The 25,163-nt window shown below is 41.6% G+C and overlaps 5 protein-coding genes across 5 annotated transcripts in view; 2 read left to right on the top strand and 3 right to left on the bottom strand.

Annotated features, from left to right (window-relative positions):
* Positions 1 to 2,570: 2,570 nt before the first annotated feature.
* LOC137908527 (patatin-like phospholipase domain-containing protein 4) lies at positions 2,571 to 6,195 on the bottom strand. The gene is made up of 9 exons (XM_068752941.1): positions 5,988 to 6,195; positions 5,680 to 5,912; positions 4,618 to 4,683; positions 4,330 to 4,542; positions 4,163 to 4,223; positions 3,885 to 4,046; positions 3,515 to 3,634; positions 2,810 to 2,930; positions 2,571 to 2,625 (listed from the first exon to the last, which is right to left on the bottom strand). Exons 1-9 carry the CDS (start codon positions 6,193 to 6,195, stop codon positions 2,571 to 2,573), a joined length of 1,239 nt encoding a protein of 412 aa, XP_068609042.1.
* Positions 6,196 to 8,757: 2,562 nt separating this feature from the next.
* Positions 8,758 to 12,154, bottom strand: etv7 (ETS variant transcription factor 7). Its single transcript, XM_068751383.1, has 9 exons — positions 12,118 to 12,154; positions 11,731 to 11,874; positions 11,445 to 11,609; positions 11,195 to 11,353; positions 10,613 to 10,783; positions 10,386 to 10,514; positions 9,660 to 9,802; positions 9,477 to 9,577; positions 8,758 to 9,021 (listed from the first exon to the last, which is right to left on the bottom strand). The coding sequence occupies exons 1-9, from the start codon at positions 12,152 to 12,154 to the stop codon at positions 8,853 to 8,855; spliced, it is 1,218 nt and encodes a 405-aa protein (XP_068607484.1). The 3' UTR covers positions 8,758 to 8,852.
* Positions 12,155 to 16,742: 4,588 nt separating this feature from the next.
* LOC137909360 (uncharacterized methyltransferase YdaC-like) lies at positions 16,743 to 17,832 on the top strand. Its single transcript, XM_068753816.1, has 3 exons — positions 16,743 to 16,997; positions 17,212 to 17,392; positions 17,623 to 17,832. Exons 1-3 carry the CDS (start codon positions 16,743 to 16,745, stop codon positions 17,811 to 17,813), a joined length of 627 nt encoding a protein of 208 aa, XP_068609917.1. The 3' UTR covers positions 17,814 to 17,832.
* A 2,458-nt stretch (positions 17,833 to 20,290) lies between these two features.
* On the top strand, positions 20,291 to 21,269 carry zgc:194242 (uncharacterized protein LOC100005854 homolog). Its single transcript, XM_068754017.1, has 3 exons — positions 20,291 to 20,545; positions 20,759 to 20,939; positions 21,079 to 21,269. The coding sequence occupies exons 1-3, from the start codon at positions 20,291 to 20,293 to the stop codon at positions 21,267 to 21,269; spliced, it is 627 nt and encodes a 208-aa protein (XP_068610118.1).
* Positions 21,270 to 22,885: 1,616 nt separating this feature from the next.
* The window catches only part of LOC137902916 (leucine-rich repeat-containing G-protein coupled receptor 6), a 32,053-nt gene continuing 29,775 nt past the window's right edge, over positions 22,886 to 25,163 (bottom strand). The window contains exons 16-18 of the mRNA XM_068747023.1: positions 24,683 to 24,837; positions 24,256 to 24,336; positions 22,886 to 24,141 (exon numbers count right to left, since the gene is read on the bottom strand). Of these exons, the coding sequence (XP_068603124.1) occupies positions 22,886 to 24,141; positions 24,256 to 24,336; positions 24,683 to 24,837 (1,492 nt within the window). The remainder of the gene's footprint in view (positions 24,142 to 24,255; positions 24,337 to 24,682; positions 24,838 to 25,163) is intronic.

Genomic DNA, 25,163 nt, shown 5'->3' with positions numbered 1-25,163 from the left:
CTGAAATTAAGAGGTGATATTGACTTTTAAACTAACACTAATATAAACCTGAATCCAGCCTGCGCTGATTTGGTGGAAGTTTGTGCCCTCAAATTGCTGTCTAGTGAATTGCATTCAGACTTTTTTTTTATTTTCTTGTATCCGGATCACTCTCAAAATTTAATGAGATCTAAAAAAAATAAAAAAAACAATCTTCAGATCTTTTTTTCATCAAATCCATCCAGCGGTTTAGCGTAAACCTACTAACAAACAAAGAAGCAAACAAACCAACAGGCAAACAAACGGGATTAAAACCTTAACCACCCCGGCAGAGGTAAAAATAAGTGATGAGATGTCAACAAGGAAAATATGTGAGAGACTATTTTATGAACAATATATTTTTCTACATTTCTGCAATGATTGTCAAGTCTGTATATCTCCTGAACTATGTTCTAAATTTGGAAGACAAAGGAAGAAATAGAAGCCTGTCCATCTGCGATGACTCATCTTGATCACATGATCCTGCTGAGGGTACAATATCCACATGGGTACCACACACACACACGCAAAACCACTCTCATTCATTAAAATATGGAATGTGCAGCGCTCTGGTGTGAAACATGTCAACATCTGGTTAGTTCTGCTGATTGGACGGACAGGATTAATGAAAATGATCCCATGCAGCTCCAAATGATTACGAATGTTCTACACAAACAAACTCAACAGTCACGTAGGTCCTTGGCATAATTTATGTTTAAATAACATGTTATGTTTTTAGTTTATTTTTTATAAATATTGTTATGTTATATATATATTAAGGCCAATATGGTAATGTGTGCTGATGACGTGACTATATATAATTCTTCATCAGACTATAAAGGACCGCTGTGTAGGTTCTCAAGAAGTTAACTTTTCCCATGTTTCTACATTATTATGGTGATTTTGGGTCCTTATAAACCCCAAAACAGCTAAATAAACCATCAAGTCAATCCTTCATAGTTTGCATAGGTCTGTCATCACCTACTGAAATGCGTATGGAAGAAATCGCGCCCCTCTTGATGTCAGGTGGGGCAAACGTGCACAAGATGTGCGTGCATATGCGTGCACATGCGTGCATGCGTCCCTGTGTCTACGTTCTGCACGCCAGTATATTTTTGGTGGTAATGTTGCGGCAAAAATGGGCAAAAAACTTTTAGTGTGTGGTAAACACTTTGAACGAGACTGCTTCATGGAGCGCTTTTCTAGTTAGACTTGTGTTGATAACTTTAATTTACCAACACCTGATTTGTACATTTGTTCCCTTTTCCATCATGAGCTAAAGTAAGTTTATGGTTTTGGGTTCTGCTGGTGTAACAGAAATGAGGTATGGTTAAGGTCACATCATAGGAGCAAATCAATGAAACCAGTCATGAGGTAGTGAAATGATACAAGAGACAAGCAGTAGGATCACAGGACCAGCGGTTGCCATGCGTGCATAAATGAAATTAGAAATGCTCCAAATAAGTCTCATAGAGCCACTTATCTTCAAAGAAATGTTTGTCAGGGATGCGCCACTTATCTCAGAAAACAGATTGTTTTTCATGCACTATACGGACATTAAAAATTAGAAGTCAGTTTTTGAGCCAAATTGATGTCCAAATTCCAGCATAAAAAATTGTTTTTCTACACTTAGCATTTCCACCCAAGGGTGGAACGGTTTGACTCCCGCCCTCAAAACATGCACCTCTTTGGCCTCCTTCAAAAAGGCCCTAAAAATACACCTTTTAGGGGGACAGAAACGGAGATAGTCATCACGACTCTCTCCGGATCAAACCCCCCCTCCTTTTTTTTGTCCACCTACGTTGCACGTATTAATTGCTTTAGTAATTTATTGTAATTTATGTAAGTTATTTATTGTCATTTTGCATCAGTGGTGTAATTTATTTTAGATTAATTGTTAGTTTGCACTGGCGGTGTAAAATCATTTTATTTTTGTTTTTCTAATGTTACGTTGCATCAATTGTGTAATTTAATATTGGTTTTATTTTTATTTGTATTGTTAATTGTGGATGATTTATGTACGAAGGACTTTCAATGGAAACAAGCCCGCAAGGGCTTTTTTGAAATGCTCCTCTTAGACAGGATGTTTGACTTTATTTGTACTGTAATACATGCTACTGTGTGACTGTACTTGTACTCTAACATTCTATCTAATAAATATATTCATCATCATCATCAAAGGGCTTCTATCATGTGTTCAATGCTCTGTCTAAAGTCCAAATGTTAAATTAAGGGAGTAGATGGGGCAAAATATAAAATGTTATATTTATTTCCAGTCGAGTCTTTAACCAAAAGGATTCTGGTGACTTCATTTGGTTTGACGCAGCATTTTTATTTATAGAATTAGGATCATTATAACGAGTATACATCAAAAGAAAGTTCATATGAACAGAAGCAAGAATTATTTTAACAAATTAACATTTCTGCTTGGTGAACCAAAACAGTCTATATATTGCTTTTTTAAATGATGGAGTGATGAATGATTTGTGGCGATGCCTAACATCTTCTGAACGGGTAGATGGCCTCTGTGTTGCCTCTGTTCTTGCAGGGTCTCAATGTTGTGCTTGCATTTTCACCCACTTCAAGAACACGATGATGGGCACTATCCTACAATGGAAAGAGGAGTCCAGTCAAGTTGAACGTACGCCAAAATCACCTGCAACATGACATGTTGCAAAGAACATATCTGGATACTATATGGAAGACATATCACGAAAAGGCAAGATCATCGATTCTGAAAGCATCAAAAACAATTTCCAGAAGAATAGATCGATGAATGGTGCACTCTTACTGATTCTGTATGTTCTTCTTGATGCTGCCAGCCATAATGCCAAAAATGAACATTGTTAAGTGTCTCACGCTGTACCAAACCCAGAACCCTGTCCAAGGCGGCTGCCTGACCCACAATGCCAGTCTGGAAGAGAGCGAGAGAGAGCAGGGACAGTAATTCTGACTGCGCACCAAATCAACAATGAATTTGGAATCCATCTCTATCAAAGCATAATTGTATCAGTGTTGGACCCTTTGGACAAACATTCACATTCATGACCATCTGCTCAATCACCTCATGTTCGATAGTTGCAGGGATTCAGAATTTGCAAAGACTTTGGAATCAGCAAACTCCTCGTTCCTTGAAATCAAGGAGGGCCAAACATTTTCCCTGATGTCTGGTGGAAGTCTGGGTCACACCTGAATCTGTACCTCTGGTTGCAGCTTCATGAGATATTTTATGCCTGTGTTTAAGCTGTATGCCAAGTTTGGATGTTAGGGAGTGTTGAAAATCTTATCTAGCTCTCACCTAAAAAGCAAACAAAACACATATCCCAAAGTTTATATAAGGACTCAAACTTTCTTTGTTTTTCTTTTTTTTTTTGGTAAATTGTCAAGCATATTTTGCTCCTTTGCATATTGCAATGATAAAAGAAGTAGGCATGACTATTTGTAACCTCAAAGATTGCTACAGTTTTTCCCGAGTGATGCTCTGTGTTTAGAGTATTTTCTTGCCTTGGCAGAAGTACAATGTAAAAGAAGGTCGTGAGAGGTAGGAGCAGGTGGGATAAGAATCTCACAAGAAGTCCAAACTTTCCCAGCTCAGTTACCATGTCATACAGCAGAACTGAAAAACAAATTAGAGCAATTTGTTCCAAAAGATGTAACGTAGGGGAACGTTTTGTTTTTTATAAATTTGAGTGAGGGTAAAAGTTGATCTGTGATTGCTTTGGCCTCTTTTTAATTTCTCATCTCCATCGAAAGCATGAATAACTTCTGCCAGATTTATGTCAGTTCATTTAAAAAGAGGTTTCTATACATCTATATGAAAATTCAGCAGGTGCAAAACACGGTTTCTGTGTGTGTATCAACTTTACCATTCTCCAGCAGCTCGTGGTGGAGACGCTTTGCTTCCCCTGGTTGATCAACAGAGCCGACTGGCCTCACCTCCTTCTCAGCTGCCAGATGTACACACGTTTTGTGGTGGTCATAGTTCAGCACCTCTAGGGACATTCTGCGCGTCAGATATGGCATAAGATCTGAACAGAGAGCTGTAAAAGAAAAATGAAGAATGCAGGTCAGATTTGGAGTCCGTGTGACAACAAAATGATGCATCTCCAATTGCACGTTGTTCTCTACGATACAGTTGGCCTACCATTGCTCTGGAGGAACTTGAAGCCATCTTTGTAGCCGCTATTAAATGCTTCATCCAGACTCTAAAGGGAGGACCACCAATTAGAAAGACATATGTGACATGACATGACTTCAGTTGAACTTATGTTTGCGCAATTTCTGCCATGGGATCTCTAAATCCAAACCAACCTCTGCAGTCAAGGGATAGAGGGCATTGAATATCCTCAAGCAGTTGGCCATGTTCCCCTTCAAGATGACTCCATTCACTACCATGTCCAGCATGCAGGGTTTGTCTTTAGGACAGATGTCTACATCTCCAGAGAATGGAGACACCATCAAAATGTTCTTGCAGGGTATGGGTGGGACTGGCTGCATGCTGCGTAAACCTCCATCTACGTAAAACTGGAACCAGAATCCATACATTACGACGCAAACGGAACAATGGCGTCAATAGATGGCGACAAGATTCAAACTCACTTCTCCTTTGAAGGACGGAGGCACCAAACCACAGTATCCAGGTACAAAGCAGCTACACAGTAAAGCCTAAAAACAATATGAGAGTCAAGTTGGTCATAATTACAGGTTAGAACTACCGTATTGGCCCGAATATAACACGATGTTTTTTGCATTGAAATTAGGCTGAAAAAGTCGGGTCGTGTTATATTCGGGGTCTAGACGTTATACCCATTCTGAACGCTAGATGGCGCCAGATATCGTTACAACGAATGGTGAACTGAACTACCCAGACTAAAGCAAACGCCGATCATTATTTTATTGCAATGTTTTTCCTTATTCATATGTTGTGAGATGTGTCTGTGTGGATGTGTGTGTGTGTGTGTGTGTGTGTTTGCGCATGTCCAGCTGGGGCGTGTCCCGCCAGAGCGAGCGAGTGTGTGAGAGAGAAAGAGAGAGAGCGCAACTAGGAGACAGAGATATGCGAGCAATAGGAGGAAACGGAGTTTTGTTTAACAGCGCAAGTAAAATAAAGCAGCTTCAGTGATTCAGCACGTCTGGCCGGCGTCCATCTTGTATTGCTGCGCTTCAGCCTTCGTCCCCAGCGTGGTCTGGAAGTTAACCCCGGAGGCGCTGGAGAACAACGATCTCCCCAGTTAGACTTCACTTTGATGGTTCATGCAGTTATTGCAATTTTGTTGTTTTATCACAGTAGATTGGTTTATTTACATTTTAAAAACCAGAAGCCATTCATTTACAAATGTGATTGCACTTTAGTTCACATATTTAAATGTTCAGATATTAAGATGTGAGACAGTTTTTGCATGATTTGAATGTGGCAAAATAACATGCTTTTTCTCTCGAATTTATTGTTATAATCATTTGTTTCAGATGTACTGTAATTATTTTCTGTATAAAAATTGAAATTGGTGTTCAAAAAGTATTTTCTCAAACTTGAGTCTTGAAAAAGAGGGGGTCGTATTATATCCGGGGTCGTGTTATATTCGGGCCAATACGGTATGTCTTTTTTTTTTATTTATTCAAACTAGCTCAATAGTCAAGTTGTCTTTCTGTAGAAACACTCACTTGTAAAACATCCTCTTTGGATTGGAAGTCAGACAGGATAAAGAGTTTGCCATCAGTCAGTCGGGTCACCGCCACAGCAAGGCGTCCATTGGCCATTTTATGGGCATCAGGAGGAAGATGCTTTTGTAAAATGAACTCCAACCAGTGGAAAACATTGACTGAGGGGTTAAGCGGTCCGAGAGTATAAGCTTTCATCCGTTGAGCAAATTGTAGCATCTCATCCCGAATGGCCACTGAGGATGAGACGGTGTGTTACGAACACCTACAGGCAGCAATGAAAAGGTTTAGAAACAGAGAAAGTCACTCACTGAAGCTGATTTCACAGACGATAGCGGCTGCTACCATAGACCCAGCAGAGGCTCCCAGTACAAACGGCGCAGCACTGAGTATCCAGGGGACATGGCTAAAGAAGCAGTGGGCAACCCCAAGCTGGTAGGTGGCCAGAAATCCCGACCCAGAGAAGGAGATGGAAGGACGGCTTTCACAATAATGACAACTGGAACCTCCTGCAGCCATTTTCTAACTTTGAATAGCAGAAAGTGCCTTTTAAACGTGCTGAAGAAATGAAAATAAAGCAGTGAGAACTGTTCCTGCCTTTAAAATCAGGTTGAGAGAGAGTCAAGAGTAGTCAACGGTTCCATCATAATCAGTATTTCTAAAACACTGGCAATTGGACATACGTTAGTTATGGTGTGACGTCAAACTCCACGTCCTCAATGACTTCTTGTCTCTTTCTGGTCTCAAAATCTTTATGGGACTGTTTTTGTTCTATTCATACTGGCAAAATGAATTTTCTCTAGCAGAGCAGAATTAATGAATGGCCGTGTATACATATATGCACACACTGTTACGACCCCTGAACTCAGCTCAGACAAGACAGATCGAACAAAATCACAGACCACAAACTGCAAAGAAACGGAACTGGTTTCTTTGACTCAATAATTGGGACTAACGCGAAACCTCAAGAGTAAGAAATTGTCACTAAAATATACACTAACTAAACTAACTAAATGCTGTTGGGCCAGCCAAAATGAACAAACGCAAGGGAGCCTACCAAGGGTTCAACACTCCCCACCCTCCAGGGCATTTTTATCAAAGATGACTGCAGCCAGAGCCAACAGGATCATGAGAGACGAACAATGGACTGTTTGAGCAACTAAAACAGAACGACTTGGGAGGAGCTTCTTTCCTGAAGTCAGGCGGTTGAGAGTCTGAACTTGAATACACTCTAATGCACAAACGCTGAAATCGATGGTCCAAATCCTGCAGTTTTGACTGAGCCATAATTGTATTTTTTTGTTTTTATTGCACTACATATTGGTCACATTTAAAACGTTTGTCTTCTAGCTTTCATGGTGCTTCCTGCACAACCTTGAGAGCATTTCCAACAGAATTTCACTGCCGCGCTGCATGCGACGAACTCTACTTGACTCGACTGTCCATTAACTACGGTACTCAAAACAATGCCCACACATTTCTTGACCACTTCCTAGAATGTCAGCCACTCAAACAAGATAAAACTATGAATCCACATTCTTTTCATTAAAAGGAGGAACCAAGCAAACGTTTTTTTTACTCACATCAAAGTGAGCGATTTGTGAGGGTCAAGTAGCTGCTCTTGTTAATTTGCCTTATTACGCACACCTGTTTCTGCTTCTCACTCCAGGACCTGCGGCGTGCGGATTGGCTGCGGTCACCCCGGACACACCTGAGGCAGATTGAGGCAGATCACCACCAGCCCTTATAATCCCTGCTCCACCCGCTGCTCCCAGTCGGACTATTTTGCATGGATCACGTCTCTGTGTACAGAACGGCCTTGTCCCCATCCCCGTCCCCGTCCCCGGGACTCGCCTCGCCCTCGCCGACCGCAGCTGATCTGTGCGCCCGGGTCGTGCGTTGCGTTTTCCGTTTGTTGTCAATGATTTTTATTAGAGCTCGCTTTTTGGTTTGTTCTTTTGGCTGTGCCTTTTTGTTAACTAGATATTTTCGTTGGGCTCCAGCCACCCCGTAACCCGTGCGCAGCTCCGGGATAGTGACTCTTCTGATGAACATTTATCAGTAAAATATCAAGTCACGTTCGCACCGTCTCTGTCCTCTGTTCCTTGGGGTCCCCTCGCATCGGTCCATAACACGATCCATCCAGTAACCGGAAAAGCTCTAATTCACACGTCACATAATCTTTTTGCTAATCCCCATTTTAAGTTTCAATGTCATTGATAGAGTGTGACAATTTATTATTATATATATTTACTAAATTCTTAAAGAATGTGATTGCCATAAAAAAGTGTCTACTGTTATAGTCCTGAAGAGAAGTAAAAGAATTGTTTTTTGGATGTTATTGTAAGAAAAGGGGTCGGCTCCAAATAAGCGTTTGCTTCAATCAACCCCCTTTCGCTTCATCAGGGTTACAAAGCCTGTGAAATATTGTCGTTTATCTCCGTTTCATTGATAAGTGAATAAAATGTATTCCTTCATTCACTCATAAGGTATATACCACTTCCCCCTTTTCCCATCTTCACACAACACCCAAACAGCACATTTTCAATCATCTACTCCCTAAACTGTTGAGTGTGCAGATTCTTCCTATACGTTTGCTTGTTTACTGTAATGTTTTGTAGTTATAAACTGCTTCACAGAGCTCCCCTTTTTTCCCCTCTTCAGTCCAAGAGCTGTGCTGTGACAACGTAATAGTCAGCATACATGAAAGTGTGTCTCTTGCTTTGCAAACGCTGTATGTAAATGTGTCCTGTGTGTCCACAGTTTTCCATTCTTTAATATTACAGTTTGTTCCAAAATCAGAGTCAACATGAATTTACATAAACTGAAGTGCAATATCATTCATTCAGCCTTTTAAATCAGACAGGTTTTCTTAAATCTGTACAAGCGTGGGTGATTTCCTGATGCTAAATCAGGAAATCACAATCATATGATTTGAAACCTATAAAAGAAAATCAATGCATCCACTATCAACACATAAGGCCACTCTTCTTAGGAAGGAAAGAGGAACACACCCTTAAAATAAACATGTCTGAATTAATTAATGTATCATTTAGTTTTTAGAGGAAATACAAATAAATATCCGCTGAATACTGCACAATCAACTGTCAAATTTGTCTTTTTGCATAATAAATATTCAACATTAAATATATTATATGCTAAATGCACTCATTTTCTTATGGAGGAGCCTCTGGAGAACTGTGATCAGGGGAAATTTCAAACTGGACCCCAACAAACTCATGTGAAGGAATAATGTCTGGAGAGTCCTTGTAACAAGGAGAATGTTCTGGGGATTCAGCGGGGTCAGCAACCTGCTTCCTGACAGCCTGCGGGAGTTTCAGAAACCTGAAGGGAGGAAGAGAAGAGGCAACAACAATAACTATAAAAGCACTCAGAGAGAAGCTCATTCCCCCCCTAATTAGATTTTCACCGTGCTCTGGATCATCATCAAAAGATTATAACTTGTTCTTGGTATCTTTATACACCAACCATGAAAAGTAAAAACGAATCGGAGTTGTATTTTTAACTGATTTTTGAAGTTTGAAGTTTGACGCTCCATTAACTGCAATGTCACCGAAATGTCAAAATGATCCAGAATCCAGGATCTCAAGGAACAGAATCATCTGTTCCTTGTCACATTCCCAACATTTCCTGTACATTTCATCCAGAACTTTTTGAGTTATCTTGCTAACAGCCAGACAGACGGAACGACAGACAGACGCCGGCGATTACATAACATAAATATTTGTTGCTGTGAGGAAACAGTTGGAGGAGAAATGCAAATAGAAAGGAGAAGAGACCTGAAGAGGAGTTTTTGTCCCCGCTCCTTTTTAATGATATTCAGCTTGTAGTAGTGCCGCAAAGCACGAGACATTTTCTCATAGGTCATATTGCGTCGGTTCTGTGAAAAAAAAAAATCATAAATCATCAGAGGTCTGTGGTTCGCCCTTGAATTTGCTGCCATCTTAGGAGTGCATTCTCACCTTGTGGTTCCCCCAGAGACGTGCTAGTCCATTGGGGTCGACCACCTTGAACACCAGGCTGTCCTGGTCTTCCCATCGGATGTATTCTTGATAACGGTCGTCACACAGCAGCTGATACACATAGTCCCAAAGCAGTCTGCACTCTGGTCATGAACAAAGCCACGAGAACATGCATGTTGTCAAACCTTCCACAATCTATAATTATTAGTATTTATTACGTATCATTTTAATGAATAAGGATGCAGGCTATTTATTGTTGTCATTTTTAAACACAACACAACCGCATGGCTCTGTTTACGTGTTGCTCTTACCCTTATGTGTTCCTCGTTAAAATGAAGTGAGGCGGAACATATATTTAAGAGCAACTCAAAGGGAGTATTTCTTCCTCACTAATTCAGAATAAAAAAATAACTAAAAACCGAGAGAGACCGAGAGCTGTCGAGGAAGAGCTTCGTGTGTGCCTTTCTCCAATTCCCACCAGGATATCAGCTCTGTGTTCACCCAAACAGGCCCAGGTTTCACACTGAGTGAGTGGAAATATTTTTCTTTGTGCTTATTTGACGAGAGAATGACTTTATATTGTTAATATGGGCTACAGAGTTTTCTTTATTTTATAAAGTGTACCTTGGCTCAAAAAAAGGTTGAATCTGCCCCCTTGTGGTCGGAAACGTCATTAGTTTTTGATGGTAAATAAATAAAAATTAAAAAAAGCTCATAGAAGACTACCTGGGATTCTGCCATTGGCTTTACACAGCGGGCTGCATGGCTTCTCGCGGCTGGATAGGTTGAGCTGCTCCTGGGTTATGCTCTGTGTTTGTGGCGGACACAGTTTGTGAGGCTCCGCAGTGAAAGCTGCTAAAACATCCGAGAGAGAGAGAGAGAATGAGACATCGTGGTAAATGATGACATTTCAAAGGAACTGTGATTTTCATACTGCTGACTGTTGTACCCACTCGAGTGTGACGGTGGAACAAAGTTTGTCGAAGACGTCGGGGGGCAATTTCCAAGAGGCGCTGAGGGCACCGGCTGACTCATCAAAGACGTTTCAACAACTGCTGGCACTGCAGTCGCGACAGTACGGGGAAACAGAGGGAAGAAATGTGGAAAACTGTGAAACAAATTGGCTAAACTGAAAGCAAAAGTGATTTTACAGCAGTTAGAAAATGGCCATAAAAGCATAATGCCAAGTAGGACACCAAAGCCGTCTTTCAGGCCCTGCATGGAACAATGGGAGTAATTTGGACTCTGGAGTTGTATGAGAATTGTTTGCACATAGACATGTAGACACATAGACATTGATCTGGAGTGAGTCGTGATAACTCTCCAGATCAATCTGTACTCTCCTTCTCTGATAAAGAGAATGACAAAGAGTGCAGCTGCTATTCAACTTTTTGCATGCAGTAAAGCACATCCGTAGCACGTTTACCTTATTGTACTAGTAATGCTCTATCTCTACATCTGTGTCTCTAGTTTGTGTGATTCTGATCATTACTGATTCTGATTCAAAGTCTAACCGTAGCCTAAATGTTGCTGACCTTTGTCATCATTGCCCGGGGGAAGCTGGGGCTCCTGAACACTGTGGGGGGGTCTCTGGGTGTTTCCACCGAGTAGGATGTGAGATGCATTTGGGGGTGGGCAAACAAAACTCCTCCTTTGCTGTTTGACATACTGCAGGAGTTCATAGAGAACATCGCCTGTGAAAACAAGGGGGGGGGGGGGGGGGGGGGGGTGTATGAGAACAGAGACCAGCTCACAATGGTTCTGCACAGAGACTTATTTATTGACCTGAGCTCGGGCAGCGGTGTCTGAAATCGTCCTTGGTGAGCAGACACAGGGCTCGGCCGTTCATCTCGAAGCCTCTCTTTCCTGGGCAGCGCAGGGAGTACTCCTTCTGGGCCCAGCGGAGCCAGTGGGTAACGTCGTCCTTATTCCACAGAGATGGGTTTATTCCTAGAAAACATTTTTTTTATTTTAATGCACTATTACAGGTGGTGATTTAGTAAAGGTTACTGTTTAAACTTTGCTGCAAATATTTATCGCTCAGGGAAGGAGCACATGGAGTTTGACTCACGCAGTCGTCCTGGAAAATGCCATAAGTCCTCCAGAGAAGGAGGGCTGACCAGAGGAAGCTGATGAGGTGGGGGCTGATGTGCACTGGGGGGGACGTGGACTTGGTTCCCCTGCATTATGGACGGAGGGTTGTTTGTTCTGCATTCTGGCTGCAAAATAAAAATAAATAAAAAAACACACAAAGTCGTACCCATTCACATGCATGTGTCTTAGTGCCAGCAAAGAAAACGCAAAACTGCGTATTTTCAAACATTTTTAGTAGCTTTAAAAACCACATTTCTGTGTTTAAAAACTCTCAGATTAATAATAATAATAATTACTATTATTATTATTATAAAAGAAAGGATTTGGTAGAGGAAGCACAGTGATTATATTTTCTCTTGAGAACTAACCTTCATCGAAAGTGACGGATGAATGTTGTCCATGGAAATATCCTTTATTTCATTTGGTTATAAACAAAAAACAAAAACACACAATTCCTAAAAGAAACGACGGGTCGCAGGTCAAAGCGCCCCCAAATCAATACGGTAACAATAATCTTTCGAAAACATGATTACCCCTGTTTTCTTTCATAAGAGATCCTTCCGGGAAATGAAAACGAAAGTCCACACAAGGCATGGGGGGGGGGGGGGCAAGCGGGCTGATTGGAGGAGAGAACCGCAAATGACATTCCCGAACTAACTTGTTTGCGCGTCAACATAGAGACGCACATTTCTAGAAACGTTGCACTATTGATCTTTAACGTTTGAATTGTTATTTTTATTTTTGTTATTGATTATCAATTTAAAGATGTTTTATTTTGAAAAGTGACTTCTGTGCGCGTCTGCGTGCGTCTGTGCCTCTTGACAGGTCTCGGTCACGTGATAGGTTACCAGCCTTTACCCCAAAACATTAAGCCCACAAGCAAACAGAAACAAACATCTTTGACGAGCTCCTTTGGAAAGTGGAAAAGGTCCAACGAGGAGGCAAAAGAAGAGCCTACGACCTCCAAGAAAACCAATTCTGCATTTAAAAGACAATATCATGAGTCCTACTTAAAATAGGGGTTTCTGTTTATCCCTACAGGTGATTCTCATGCACCGCCCCCGCTCTCTAATATGTGGTGACAAAACTGCTTCTGCACCTGGAGACCAAGCAGCCTGCATTAAAACACAAGCCTTTTGTCATGAACAAGGAGGGCAGAATGCTCACTCATCGACTCTTGTTTCATTGTTGTACTGTGATGACACTGACAATAAAGGCTTTCCATTCCAGAAGCAATTACTGATGGCCACCACGTCAACAAATGTGAGTGGTAGAGTTTCCTAAACTCTCTCCGGTTCTTAGGTGCAGCAATCAATGAAGAGAATGTTGGTAGAGTTTAGACATTTATATAAACAACAATTCAGTTAGAAGTTGGTGAGGAAAATCAGCGCTGAGGTTCAGCCATGTTCCTTGTGCGGGTCCCAGGGTCCGAGCCAAGGAACGTCTTCTTGTCGCCTCATTTTAACACATCAGTCCCCCCCCCCCCGAGGGCGGGGCTTCGCCCCAGCCAATCCAAGACCCCTGTCGATCAGTCCATGTGTTATCTCTGATGAGACTTCATGTGATCAGTGTCTATGTGTTGTCTCTGATTAGACTTGATGTGATCATATAGTCAATTTAACTAAATGTTGTGCAACCCTATTGTTCTGTTGGCATGCAATCATGTTGTGGAATTCCATCTAATATGGAAATTCCCTACATGAGTGTACTGCTAGCGTCATACCTAGTGGCTAATCGTATTGCTAAGGCGAATAAACCTTTTACTGTTGGTGAAGAATTGATCCTGCCTGCCGTTAAGGACATTTGCAGTGAACTTCTAAAAGTTAGGTGTTTGGTGACATTAAATTGCTCGTAGGTGTGTGTGTGTGTGTGTGTGGCTGATTGTCTGTCTTTGTGTTGCCGTGAGATGAACTGGCGGCTTGTCCAGGGTGTCCCGCCTCTCGCCCATTGGCTGCTGAGATAGGCTCCAGCTTGGCCCTGTTAGTGAGCCTGTAATGCAGTGGTCCCCAAACTTCGGCCCGCCTCCACATTTGGAGCAATCCCAGATAAAAAAAATAATACAAAATATCAATCAATCAATCAAATCTTTATTTGCAGACACAATGGTCCAATTAAAAAGCACACATAATATTTACAACATATACAACGTTTACATAGTAAACACAGTAATCCTATAATAACATCAGGTACCAATGACACCAAATACCTGAGTTAAACTTCACAGCACTTAGGCTTGGCTGAGTCAGTGTTCTGATGATGTCATTCCCTGAGTCATGCAGCCGACATATAAACCTGTATGACAGGTGCCTCAGCTGAGCATTAAGGGTGTTAACCCCGACACCACAGAACATCTCACTGGCGCTGGACCATCTGGGCTTCATGAGAAGTATCCGCATGCAGTCATTGTATGCCACCCTCAACTTCTGCATGCTGGCCTGTTTGTACTTGATCCACAAGGGGGCAGTATAGAGCGGCGTACAAAAGGCCCTGAAGAGGGTGACTTTGACCGCTTCAGAGCAAAAACTAAATTTCTTCTTCATATAATATATAATAATAATAATAATTATTATTTTTTAATTATTATTTTCCTTTCCATACAACATGAGTAGCCGGTGGGGGGGGGGGGGGGGGGGTCGTCAATAATGGTATGGGGTGCATTTAAGAGGGGTCATTAATTCAGTATTTTGTTTCCTAAAAATAATATTGATAGCGGAGAATATATTAATATTCTGAAGAAAAGCATCCTTCCTTTTGTTTGGGACAATTTTAATGATGATCACATACGACCAGAAAGGTGATGTTCCATAGACTTTTTTTCTGTGACAAACCCGGAAAGGGTTATTATTTATTTTATTAATAGTGTTATTATTTATTTCCTGACTGAACGGGTTATTTGCTGGCTGTCTGGAAAACAATAAATGTTTAGGCCCCCCTGCCATCATCACACTTTTCCGGTACAAACTGACCCCGGCCCTCCATCGGAGAAGGGAAGAGTTATGTGGCCCTCACGGAAAAAGGTTTGGGGACCCATGCTGGAATGTATTTGGTCCGTGCCCTGGTTTACGTGCTTACGTGATGACGTAGACATTTTAGCCGACCCAAAAGAACCGGCTCTCTTAAAAGAGTCGCGCATGCGTAGTTCCTCCTCATTCGCTCGACACTCGGCGAGTCGCGAAGTTGGCCAGCTGCCCAAAAGAAACAAGAAGAAAAAGAAGAAGGAGCAAGTTGCGATACACAAGGTGAGGTGTTTATTTCAACATGACATATTCATTAGATGACGTTTGTCAAATATAACTATCAATAACGAAATGAGCATTGATTAGGTATTGGGAGTGAGGTGAGCAGCTGCTGCACGCGGTCAGAAACCATAGTGGGGTGGGGGGGGGCAGAACATCACTTTGCTGTTGCCCCACCTTCACATTCCACCAGAAGACAATGATCCAGTCGTTTTCCGTCCTTTTTCTTCAACTTCTCTGATACCTGTGGTCGCAGGGGCCCCAAAGCAGAAACAGGCAGGAATGCAAATACAGAAGATGAGCTTTGTTTTTATGCCTCCTACAAACTCCGACAGTTGTGTGTTCGACTTTCGGCACGTTTCTCATAATTTCCCTGCGGGGGTATGTGTTCCCGTCCCCGCCCCGCCCCGTCCCGTCACGTCACGTCCCGGGTAATTAATAAAGTTCTCTTTCTCACGCTCTGTTTGCGCGCCTGAAGAGGATTCAGGTGGGAGCGTCTGTTGAGTGAACTTCTGAAACGGGGCAGCGGTTTTCTGAACCATAAATATGTTTGAATATGAATATATTTATTAGATAGAATGTTAGAGTACAAGTACAGTCACACAGTAGCATGTATTACAGTACAAATAAAGTCAAACATCCTGTCTAAGAGGAGCATTTCAAAAAAGCCCTTGCGGGCTTGTTTCCGTTGAAAGTCCTTCGTGCATAAATCATCCACAATTAACAATACAAATAAAAATAAATCCAATATTCAATAACTCAATTGATGCAATTCAATTCGTTTTTGTGACTTCCATAATTCGCAACTGTTGAAGAAACGTATTAATTCGATAATAAAGCAAATCAAATAGTTAATATTTGCTCATACAGGTTATATTGTTTTTTTTTGTGCAAAAAGCATTGATATTTATTCTGCCTTATTTCCTCCAAATATCTGTCAGCGCAGGTACGAGAATATTAAGCATCAAATTTGGTAAACTCAGAAGTTCAGAACAAGAAGTTGTGGACGAACCCTCTAATATTACGACTTTCTATGGCGATAACGGCACATTGTTTAGATATAAATTTATTCCCTAATGAGGTTAAAATGACACTTTAAAAGTGATATACAGGGAGATAGAACTTTGACTTTGGTTCTATAGGGACAAAGTGAGGAGCTGAACACTGAACACTCCTTGTCTTGTCTTGTTGCTCATTCAGTTGTCAGAATCTCCCTTAAATAGCTGTATATGTCCCCCTCCCCCCTCCCCCTCCCCCTCCTGGCACGGTGGGGCTGATGTCGTCATCCACACAAACCTGGTCCTGATCCTTCATTATTGTCTGTCTGGGTTCCCTCCGGGTTCTCCGACTTCTTCCCACCATCATAAATGATGGAATATATATATATATATATATATATATTCTTATTGCGATGTGTGGAAAGAAAGGATAAGGGCATGTTTTAAACTTTATGCTCAGAGGCAAAGCAACAAACAATTAAAAAAAAAAGGTCCTCCTCAGGATTTAGGATTTAATCTGAATTTCACTTTTTAGTGTCATTTTTCCCTTAGTTGCAGAATTTTCTTTCATTATTGAGGAAAAGCAAAACATTTTATTTTATTTTTTAAAGCACATGAAGAGATTAAACATGCCCCCCCCCCCCCCCCCCCCCAGTTCAGAAGGACCAAGTTATCATAATTGCTGAGATCTTATAAATTCTATGATAGTAATTATGAGCCATGCATTAAAATACTCTGTCATTTTCTTTAGTGTGATGTTGGTTAAAGAAATTGGGAAACATCTGCGCCGTCCTGGGCGATCAGTGATGGGATGGATGATCGCTTCGTGGCTCAAAGGTCACAATCGCGTGCTTGAGGCAAGGGCTGTGCAGCTGACAGGGGCCCAACCTGGTGATACAGTCCTGGAAGTGGGTCACGGGCCAGGACTCGGTCTGCAGTCTGCAGCAAAACTGCTCACAGGTCCCACAGGCCACATGATAGGGGTGGATTACTCCGAGTATATGCATCAGGTGAAGTATGAAAAACAGATTAAATGTATTTATCACATGAGATGACTTTGAAGGTTGTGCGATCCTCAAAGAACAAAACAAGAATACACAATACACATTATCAATACTTTCCAGTCCCAAACTAGCCGCACTGGAACTGTGAACCTTTCTGTAACGATGAGAAATGTTAAATTGAAATACCAAATCTGAGCAAAGTCATTCTCTTCTCTTGTAGAAGGTAAAAAAAGACCTGAAGAAGCTTGTGTCCAGTGGAAAACTGACCCTGCACCATTGTGATGTAGCCGCAATGCCCCTGGCAGACAACACTGTGGATAAAGTGTTCCACTGTAACTGCTACTACTACTGGCCAGACCTGAGGAAGGCAGCCACCGAGATTCACAGAGTAATGAAACCAGGTAGGGTGTGACGTGGTTGAACTAATCTGCAGACTCGCTGTTATTTACTGTAACCGCTGTTTCTCTGTTCATGGGTCAAATTCAAAGACCAAATTTCACAACATTGTACTATATTTTATTGTATTACAGTAAAAACCTAAAAGCACTTTTGTAAATAGTTTTACTTTCGAGCATCGTATTTGTTTCTCGTCTACAAAAGTAATTGCTCTTTTTCTCTCAAATGCATTTAGGTGGCCTCATGGTGACAGCACTTTATCTGCATGAGGTGAAGAAAGTTGCGCCATGGGTTTTGCCAGGGGAGAATTGGCGCGTGGAGAACTACATGGCAGCTTTGAGTGACTCTGGTTTCACTGGGGTCAGAATGGAAGACAATATGCATGGATCCAAGCCTTTTCAGGCCATTTATGCCACTGCTAATTAATAAGATTAAAAGCAATCCGAAAAGGAGTGATTTGCATGTTTTGTTTCTAAATTAAAGTCAATGTTTTAATGTATACATCCACTGCTGACAGTAAAAAAATAATTATTTGTCAATTTCCTTCCCATCAAAATGAACCTTGAAATTAAAAACAGAACAGAAAACAAAGCAAAGAGATGAATTGTTATAAAATGGAAATATCAAAGCTATTAAGGGGAAAAGAAATTATTCAAGTACCCTCTAACTTGGGCAAAGAAATTTGGGTAAAAAAAAAGAGAGAGAGATAAAGTCATACAATGCAGCAAGCACTATATCATCAGTTTAAAATATTGCTCATCTATAATGGTTTCTCTTTAACTATTTGGAAAAAAGATTTTTTTAAATGACAAAAACTTGTTGAAATATAACAAAGCGATTCAATTATAAATCAAGATTTCTACGCATAGACGTAATCATCAATTTAAAGTGCCCTCTTTTGGGATTATAACCGAGATCCCACTGGATTCATGAACTTAATTAAAACACTCATTCACAAAAAAAAATCTTTAACATTAAATGTTTACAAAAAAATCTATTTGTCAACACTGAATATTGGGAATTCTATTTCATGGCCATATTGGTGAGGAACCTGAAATCGGGCTTCACTGAGGATTATTATTCGTCTTGGTGGCAGCGAGGCAGATGCTGTGACCTTTGCTTTGATTTGATCACAGTCATTGCAGAGAAGGGAGGTCTCACATAAATATGTGGAGGCAAAGGGTGATAGTTGCTCCAAAGCTTTCTGCCCCAGGTCAGGGTGCTGCTGCTTCACACACACGCACAGAACTGTGTGAGTGTGGAGGGGGATAACTTCATTTGGAAGCCACGATCAGATGACACCCCCAGGAGTTTTTCCTGATGAGTGACAGGTAGCTTGTTTCGGTTTGCTGCAGACATTAGAATCCAACTGTGCAGATTTCTCCTCTGTCAGGAAAGTAGGAATGAAAATCTTGAATTAAGTTGGTCAAATGTCCCACGATGACTGGCTTGACTGGAGCTCTGTCCACATCCTCGCCTGAGAGAAAATCATCCACCTGAGGAAGGCAGGTGAAACTTCACCGTTTTCCATTGTCACTGTCATTTCATGCCTGCTAAGAATATGCAAGTCATAGCGAGCGGTGCAGAGATGATTTAAATAAAGACATTTAATGAACATTTGATATATTTTCTGTTTTTACATTAGTAGGTAATTTTACACAATGCACGTGATTTGGTATTAAATGAGTTTTGCCAACAACAACAACAAAAATCTGAGGAGCCACCTGGGAGCCTAAAGAGTCGGCTCTTTTCAGTGAGCCGATCCAAAAGAACCGGAATTTCCATCACTCGTTCACAGCCCACGTGACAGAGGCAGAGTTCCTCCTCATTCACTCAACACGCAGCGAGTCGCGAAGTTGGCCAGCTGCCCAAAAGAAATAAGAAGAAAAAGAAGAAGGAGCAAGTTATGATACACAAGGTGAGGTGTTTATTTCAACATGACATATTCATTAGATGACGTTTGTCAAATATAACTATCAATAACAAAATGAGCATTGATTAGGTATTGGGAGTGAGGTGAGCTGTGGCAGCTGCTGCACGCAGTCAGAAACCATAGTGGGGTGGGGGGGGGCAGAACATCGCTTTGCTGTTGCCCCACCTTCACATGCCACCAGAAGGCAATGATCCAGTCGTTTGGCGTCCTTTTTCTTCAACTTCTCTGATACCTGTGGTTGCAGGGGCCCCAAAGCAGAAACAGGCAGGAATGTAAGTACAGAAGATGAGCTTTGAGTGTCGGGATGGTGAAATATGTCCATTTTTATTCCTTGTACGAACTCCGACAGTTGTGTGTTCGACTTTCGGGACGTTTCTCCTAATTTCCCTGCGCGGGGGGGGATCCTGTCCCTGTAATACAGTCCCCGTCCCGAGGAATGACTTAAGTTCTCTTTGTCACTCTCTGTTTGTTTTGTGAAATTCCATAATTCGCAACTGTTCAAGTAACTATTAATTAGATCATAAAGCAAATCAAATAGTTAATATTTGCTATACAAGTTATGACTATTTTTGTTTTTGCAAAAACACAACTTTTCACACCTTCCTAATGAGGTTAAAATGACACTTTAAAAGTGATATACAAGGAGATAGAACTTTGACTTCGGTTCTATAGGGACAAAGTGAGGAACTGAACATTGTGAACACTCTTTGTCTTGTTGCTCATCCAGTTGTCAGACTCTCCCATAAATTGCTGTAAATGTTCCCCTCCCCCTCCTGTCATGGTGGGGCTGATGTCGTCATCCACACCCCCTGGTCCTGATCCTTCACTATTGTATGCACCCGTGTGTCTGTCTGGGTTCCCTCCGGGTTCTGCGACTTCTTCCCACCATCATAAATGTGTAAATCCATGATATTAATTATGAGCCATGCATTAAAATACTCTCAACTTTTCTGTCATTTTCTTTAGTGTGATGTTGGGTAAAGAAATTGGGAAACATCTGGGCCGTCCTCAGGGAAAAGTGACGGGATGGATGATGTCTTTGTGGCTCAGAGCTCACAATCGCGTGCTTGAGGAAAGCGCTGTGCAGCTGACAGGGGTCGAACCTGGTGATACAGTCCTGGAAGTGGGTCACGGGCCAGGACTCGGTCTGCAGTCTGCAGCAAAACTGCTCACAGGTCCCACAGGCCACATGATAGGGGTGGATTACTCCGAGTATATGCATCAGGTGAAGTATGAAAAACAGATGAATGTATTTATCACATGAGATGACTTTGAAGGTTGTGCCATCCTCAAAGAACAAAACAAGAATGCACAACACACATTATCAATACTTTCCAGTCCCAAACTAGCCGCACTGGAACTGTGAACCTTTCTGTAACGATGAGAAATGTTAAATTGAAATACCAAATCTGAGCAAAGTCATTCTCTTCTCTTGTAGAAGGTAAAAAAAGACCTGAAGAAGCTTGTGTCCAGTGGAAAACTGACCCTGCACCATTGTGATGTAGCCGCAATGCCCCTGGCAGACAACACTGTGGATAAAGTGTTCCACTGTAACTGCTACTACTACTGGCCAGACCTGAGGAAGGCAGCCACCGAGATTCACCGAGTAATGAAACCAGGTAGGGTGTGATGTGGTTGCACTAATCTGCAGACTCGCTGTTATTTACTGTAACCGCTGTTTCTCCATTCATGGGTCAAACAACGTATTTGTTTCTCGTCTACAAACGTAATTGTTCTTTTTCTCTCAAATGCATTTAGGTGGCCTCATGGTGACGACACTTTATCTGTATGAGGTGAAGAAAGTTGCATCATGGGTTTTGCCAGGGGAGAATTGGCGCGTGGAGAACTTCATGGCAGCTTTGGGTGACTCTGGTTTCACTGGGGTCAGAATGGAAGACAATATGCATGGATCCAAGCCTTTTCAGGCCATTTATGCCACTGCTAATTAATAAGATTAAAAGCAATCCGAAAAGGAGTGACTGCGTGTTTTGTTTCTAAATTAAAGTCAATGTTTTAATGTATACATCCACTGCTGACAGTAAAAATATAATTATTTGTCAATTTCCTTCCCATCAAAATGAACCTTGAAATTAAAAACAGAACAGAAAACAAAGCAAAGAGATGAATTGTTATAAAATGGAAATATCAAAGCTATTTTAAGTTTGAGACGCAAAATAAAAGCAGTTGATAAAATGCACATCTGTACAAAAGGGTGACTCCTGTAAGCAGCGTTTGTGATAGCTTATCTATCAATGTCAGTGCTCAACACAGAGAATCCTTTGAAGCAAATTCCTTTTTTTTTTTTTACAGTAGCAGCTCGAGTACATTCATGACATTCAACAACAAAAGCTGTTGCGGTATTAAGTGGACTCCAGTGAATTAAATAACCTAATTGCTATCAGGGAGAAGTTTGGAGGGAAAACTTTGTGGCTGAAGAAAATCCTACAAAACACCTCCAGAGCATGAATTATTTCTTATAAGATATAAGTCCGTTTTGTTTGTTGCTTACGTCGCAAGGCATTATGGGAGTGACGTCCAACGCTTTCTCGGCTTTAGTGCTTGTTGGGTCTGGTGTGTTGTGAGTTGGCACTTTATAAATAATTTGAATTGAAATATTCAAGTTTCGCCTCTTAACTCAGAAATATGTGCACATATTTATGTAGAAAAAGTCCTATTTGTTGTGATGTCAAAGTTTATTTTCAACATGAATTGATAAAACCCAAAAGCCTTCACTCCTTGTTTGGTGTGAATGTGTGTTTCACTTCAACAGAAAAATAAGAATTATTAATGTAAATATAATATGTTAAGATATTTTTTTATTCAAACATATGTTTAACAGTTGCATTCAAAGTATGTACATCCTAAATAGCTTCTTTTTTTTCTTTTTTTTACAAACTAATGGTTATTTCTTAATATATAAAATTATATATTTGCTGTCTATCATATAAAATGAGACAAACGTTGTAAGGGTGTAGAGAGTCCATACCATGCTAGTTCAGAGGTAGTTACATTGTATATACATTGCTAGCCTACTGTGATGACTGTAGAAAGAGCGCTACATCCCTTCCAGTCTGTATAACTGCTGCATGTAAACTGTATGAAACTGAATGTGCAATCTGTTTCCTGTTGAATTTTGCTGACATATAAGTAATTACAATTTTTATAAAAACTATTTTACAGTTACAAAGATATATATCAGAAATAATAATTATGAGAAAGAAGTGTTAGCTTGCTCTTTGAAATTGTTCTGTAACCTCTTATTGTTTGTCTTATCATATTTAAGTATAAACATTTACACTTAGAAATGTATTGATCGTACATAAATTCTCCTCAGCAAAACAATCGATTCTTAGTTTCCCATGCATGAAACAACTTTTACATATAAGCCCATGACTAAAACAGCCCACTAGGTGGTGTCTTGAGTCATCTTTTATCCCCTGTCTCTGTACAGATTCATTCTGAGGCTCTTGAGGATTGATGACCTCAAGCTGGTCTTGCTGTTGCGGTTCCATGATGAACCCTTTGTGTCCAGTGTCCAAGCTATTCAGACAGCTAGCATGGAGGCTCACGGATGAGAGGTCAGAGATGGTGTTGTGGTGGAGCAACACAGAGAGTGAGTATTATGAATAGCATCTTGATCAAAGCTCTTCACACACTCATTGTCAGTCAGGCTCCCTCTTTCTATCACCCTTTCTCTATCTCTGGCTGTGGGAGTTGGTATCTGGCAAGTTATGAGAGGAACAGATGGAGCAGAGGAGCAGTGGGAGAATGTGACTTGATCCAGTTGGTGTTGGCGAGGTGGCACCCCGTTGTAGAGTGCATCAGAATCAGTGATTGACACCTGTGTCAATGAATCAGAGCAGGAGCTCTTCTCTGTCTCCACAGAAACTAGTGAGTCCAGTGTGTTGTCCCGACGTAGCTGTGGGTACGCTTTGGGGTGAGGCCAGAAGAAAAACTGGGAGAGGTCTCGTGTGAAAAGTAGGAAGAGCAGGGGATTGAGACAGGCGGGCAGTGGCTGTAAGAGTAGGAGTACTGATTTAAGCACTTCCTCTCCAAGAGAAAGGAGATCCAGGAGGGAACAGAGGGACAGGAAAGCTACTGGTACATAGAGAAGGCCATTGGTGAATATTAGCCAGGCAACATGTTTGATCATAGCGCAGTCCCAAAGGCCCTCACACTCTCCCCTAAGTAGCTCCCAGTAAAGGCGGATGTATGAACCAGTGACTATAAGCAAGCACAGGGTGTTCATCATAATGAGCGCCAAAGGAAACCCCAGTGAGGATGATAGTTGAGAGGATGGGGAAGGCACGGGTGAAGGAAGGCAGAAAGGTGAGGACCCATACTCTCCAACACCCACCAGTGGGAGCGATGCGAGGGTGAGGGAAAGGGTAAGACAGAAGAGTGCACATGTCCGTACACCACCAAGGGATGGTGACTTTCCATAGGCGCGGGCACATGTCACACTGACACCACACTGCACAGCTGCCAGAGTCAGGAGCAATATGCTTGCCTCAGATGCAAATACCCAGAACCATCCTGTTGCCTGACAACCAGGACCTCCTTCCCAACGGGCACCATGGTGACCAAACTCTCCCATGGTTAGAGCATCCACAAGGGCCAGGGTGCCTGTGCAAACGCCTGTCAATAGGTTTGAAGCCCCCATGCAGGCCACGGTGAAGCGGAGTGGTGACAGGTAGCCAGGTGAACCAATGAGGGACAGGAGCAGGAAGGAGTTCCCCAGAAGAGACACCAACGAGATGGACCACAAGCCTACGCGAACCAACCAGCTGCCCAGCAGGGAGTGACAAGGACGGAAGGGACCTGCAAACATACGTTTTCAGCTATAGGTTACATTTAGACTGTCATTTCATGCCTGCTAAGAATGTGCACGTCATTAGATATCAGCTTCCTTTTTCTAGGTATAACTTAATATACCTGGGGTAGGTGTGCATTGGATGCTGGTTTGCAGTTTTGATTCTTCAATTTCTAATTGGAATTCCTCGAGGTCAGGGTCATCTGGAATCAAACATTGTCAGAGTAAAACATCAGAGGTCCACAATCTTGCATTGAGTGTGGCAAAAATGAGTTGGTATAATAAGGGAGTAAATCCTTAATTCTCTTGCCATTAAGTGTTTTGTTTTTGTTTTTTAGCAATGAAAGTTAATAATTTGTAATTTGTAATGTATGTAAGGGTCAACGCAATTGTCATTGTGCATGTAAGCTGCCAGGTAGGTGTGGTTTCAACAAAGCTTTATCATATTTAAAGTTGTTTGTAACTTGTCCATTAGCACAGACGCTCCTGTCGGGTGTGGATTCTTTGTGTTATACAGTGCATGCATATCCTAATTGCATGCGTTCTTACAGTGTGTGTCAGTGTGGACAGGGTACATGGCTACAGTCTTCTTGTGATGGTCTTCGTCAGCATTGCTCTGCTCTGCGTCCCGCTGGCTGGCTGGCTTGTAGCTATCACAGGAGCCGTACATGCAGCATTGGTAGGCATACGGCATCTCTACTACCCTGCAACAAACAGATGCAGCAATGATGACAGTAGGCCAGGAATATGCCAGAACCGCAACAGGATGGTATTACAGTTGTAACGTGTGTGATTCTCATCAACTCTGCAAAGGTGATTATGTCTTCACCTCTTTCCTTCTGCGATGATTTTAGGCTACACTACTAGCCTGCTTGGTATAAGGAAGGGGCATGGGTTGGGAAAGAGCCAATAGGTTGCCAATTCCTACAAAGGAATAGATGCAGATTTTCTTTTCTTTTTTTTTATCCACCTCTGGATTGTTGTGTCGAGGGATGGGGCATAGGTCCATCTTAGCTTTTAGATAAACTAT

The sequence above is a fragment of the Brachionichthys hirsutus genome, chromosome 2 (genome assembly GCF_040956055.1).
Source record: "Brachionichthys hirsutus isolate HB-005 chromosome 2, CSIRO-AGI_Bhir_v1, whole genome shotgun sequence".
Classification (NCBI taxonomy): domain Eukaryota; kingdom Metazoa; phylum Chordata; class Actinopteri; order Lophiiformes; family Brachionichthyidae; genus Brachionichthys; species Brachionichthys hirsutus.
Note: the sequence above shows the minus strand (reverse complement) of the source record. Positions and strands in the feature narration are given on the sequence as shown.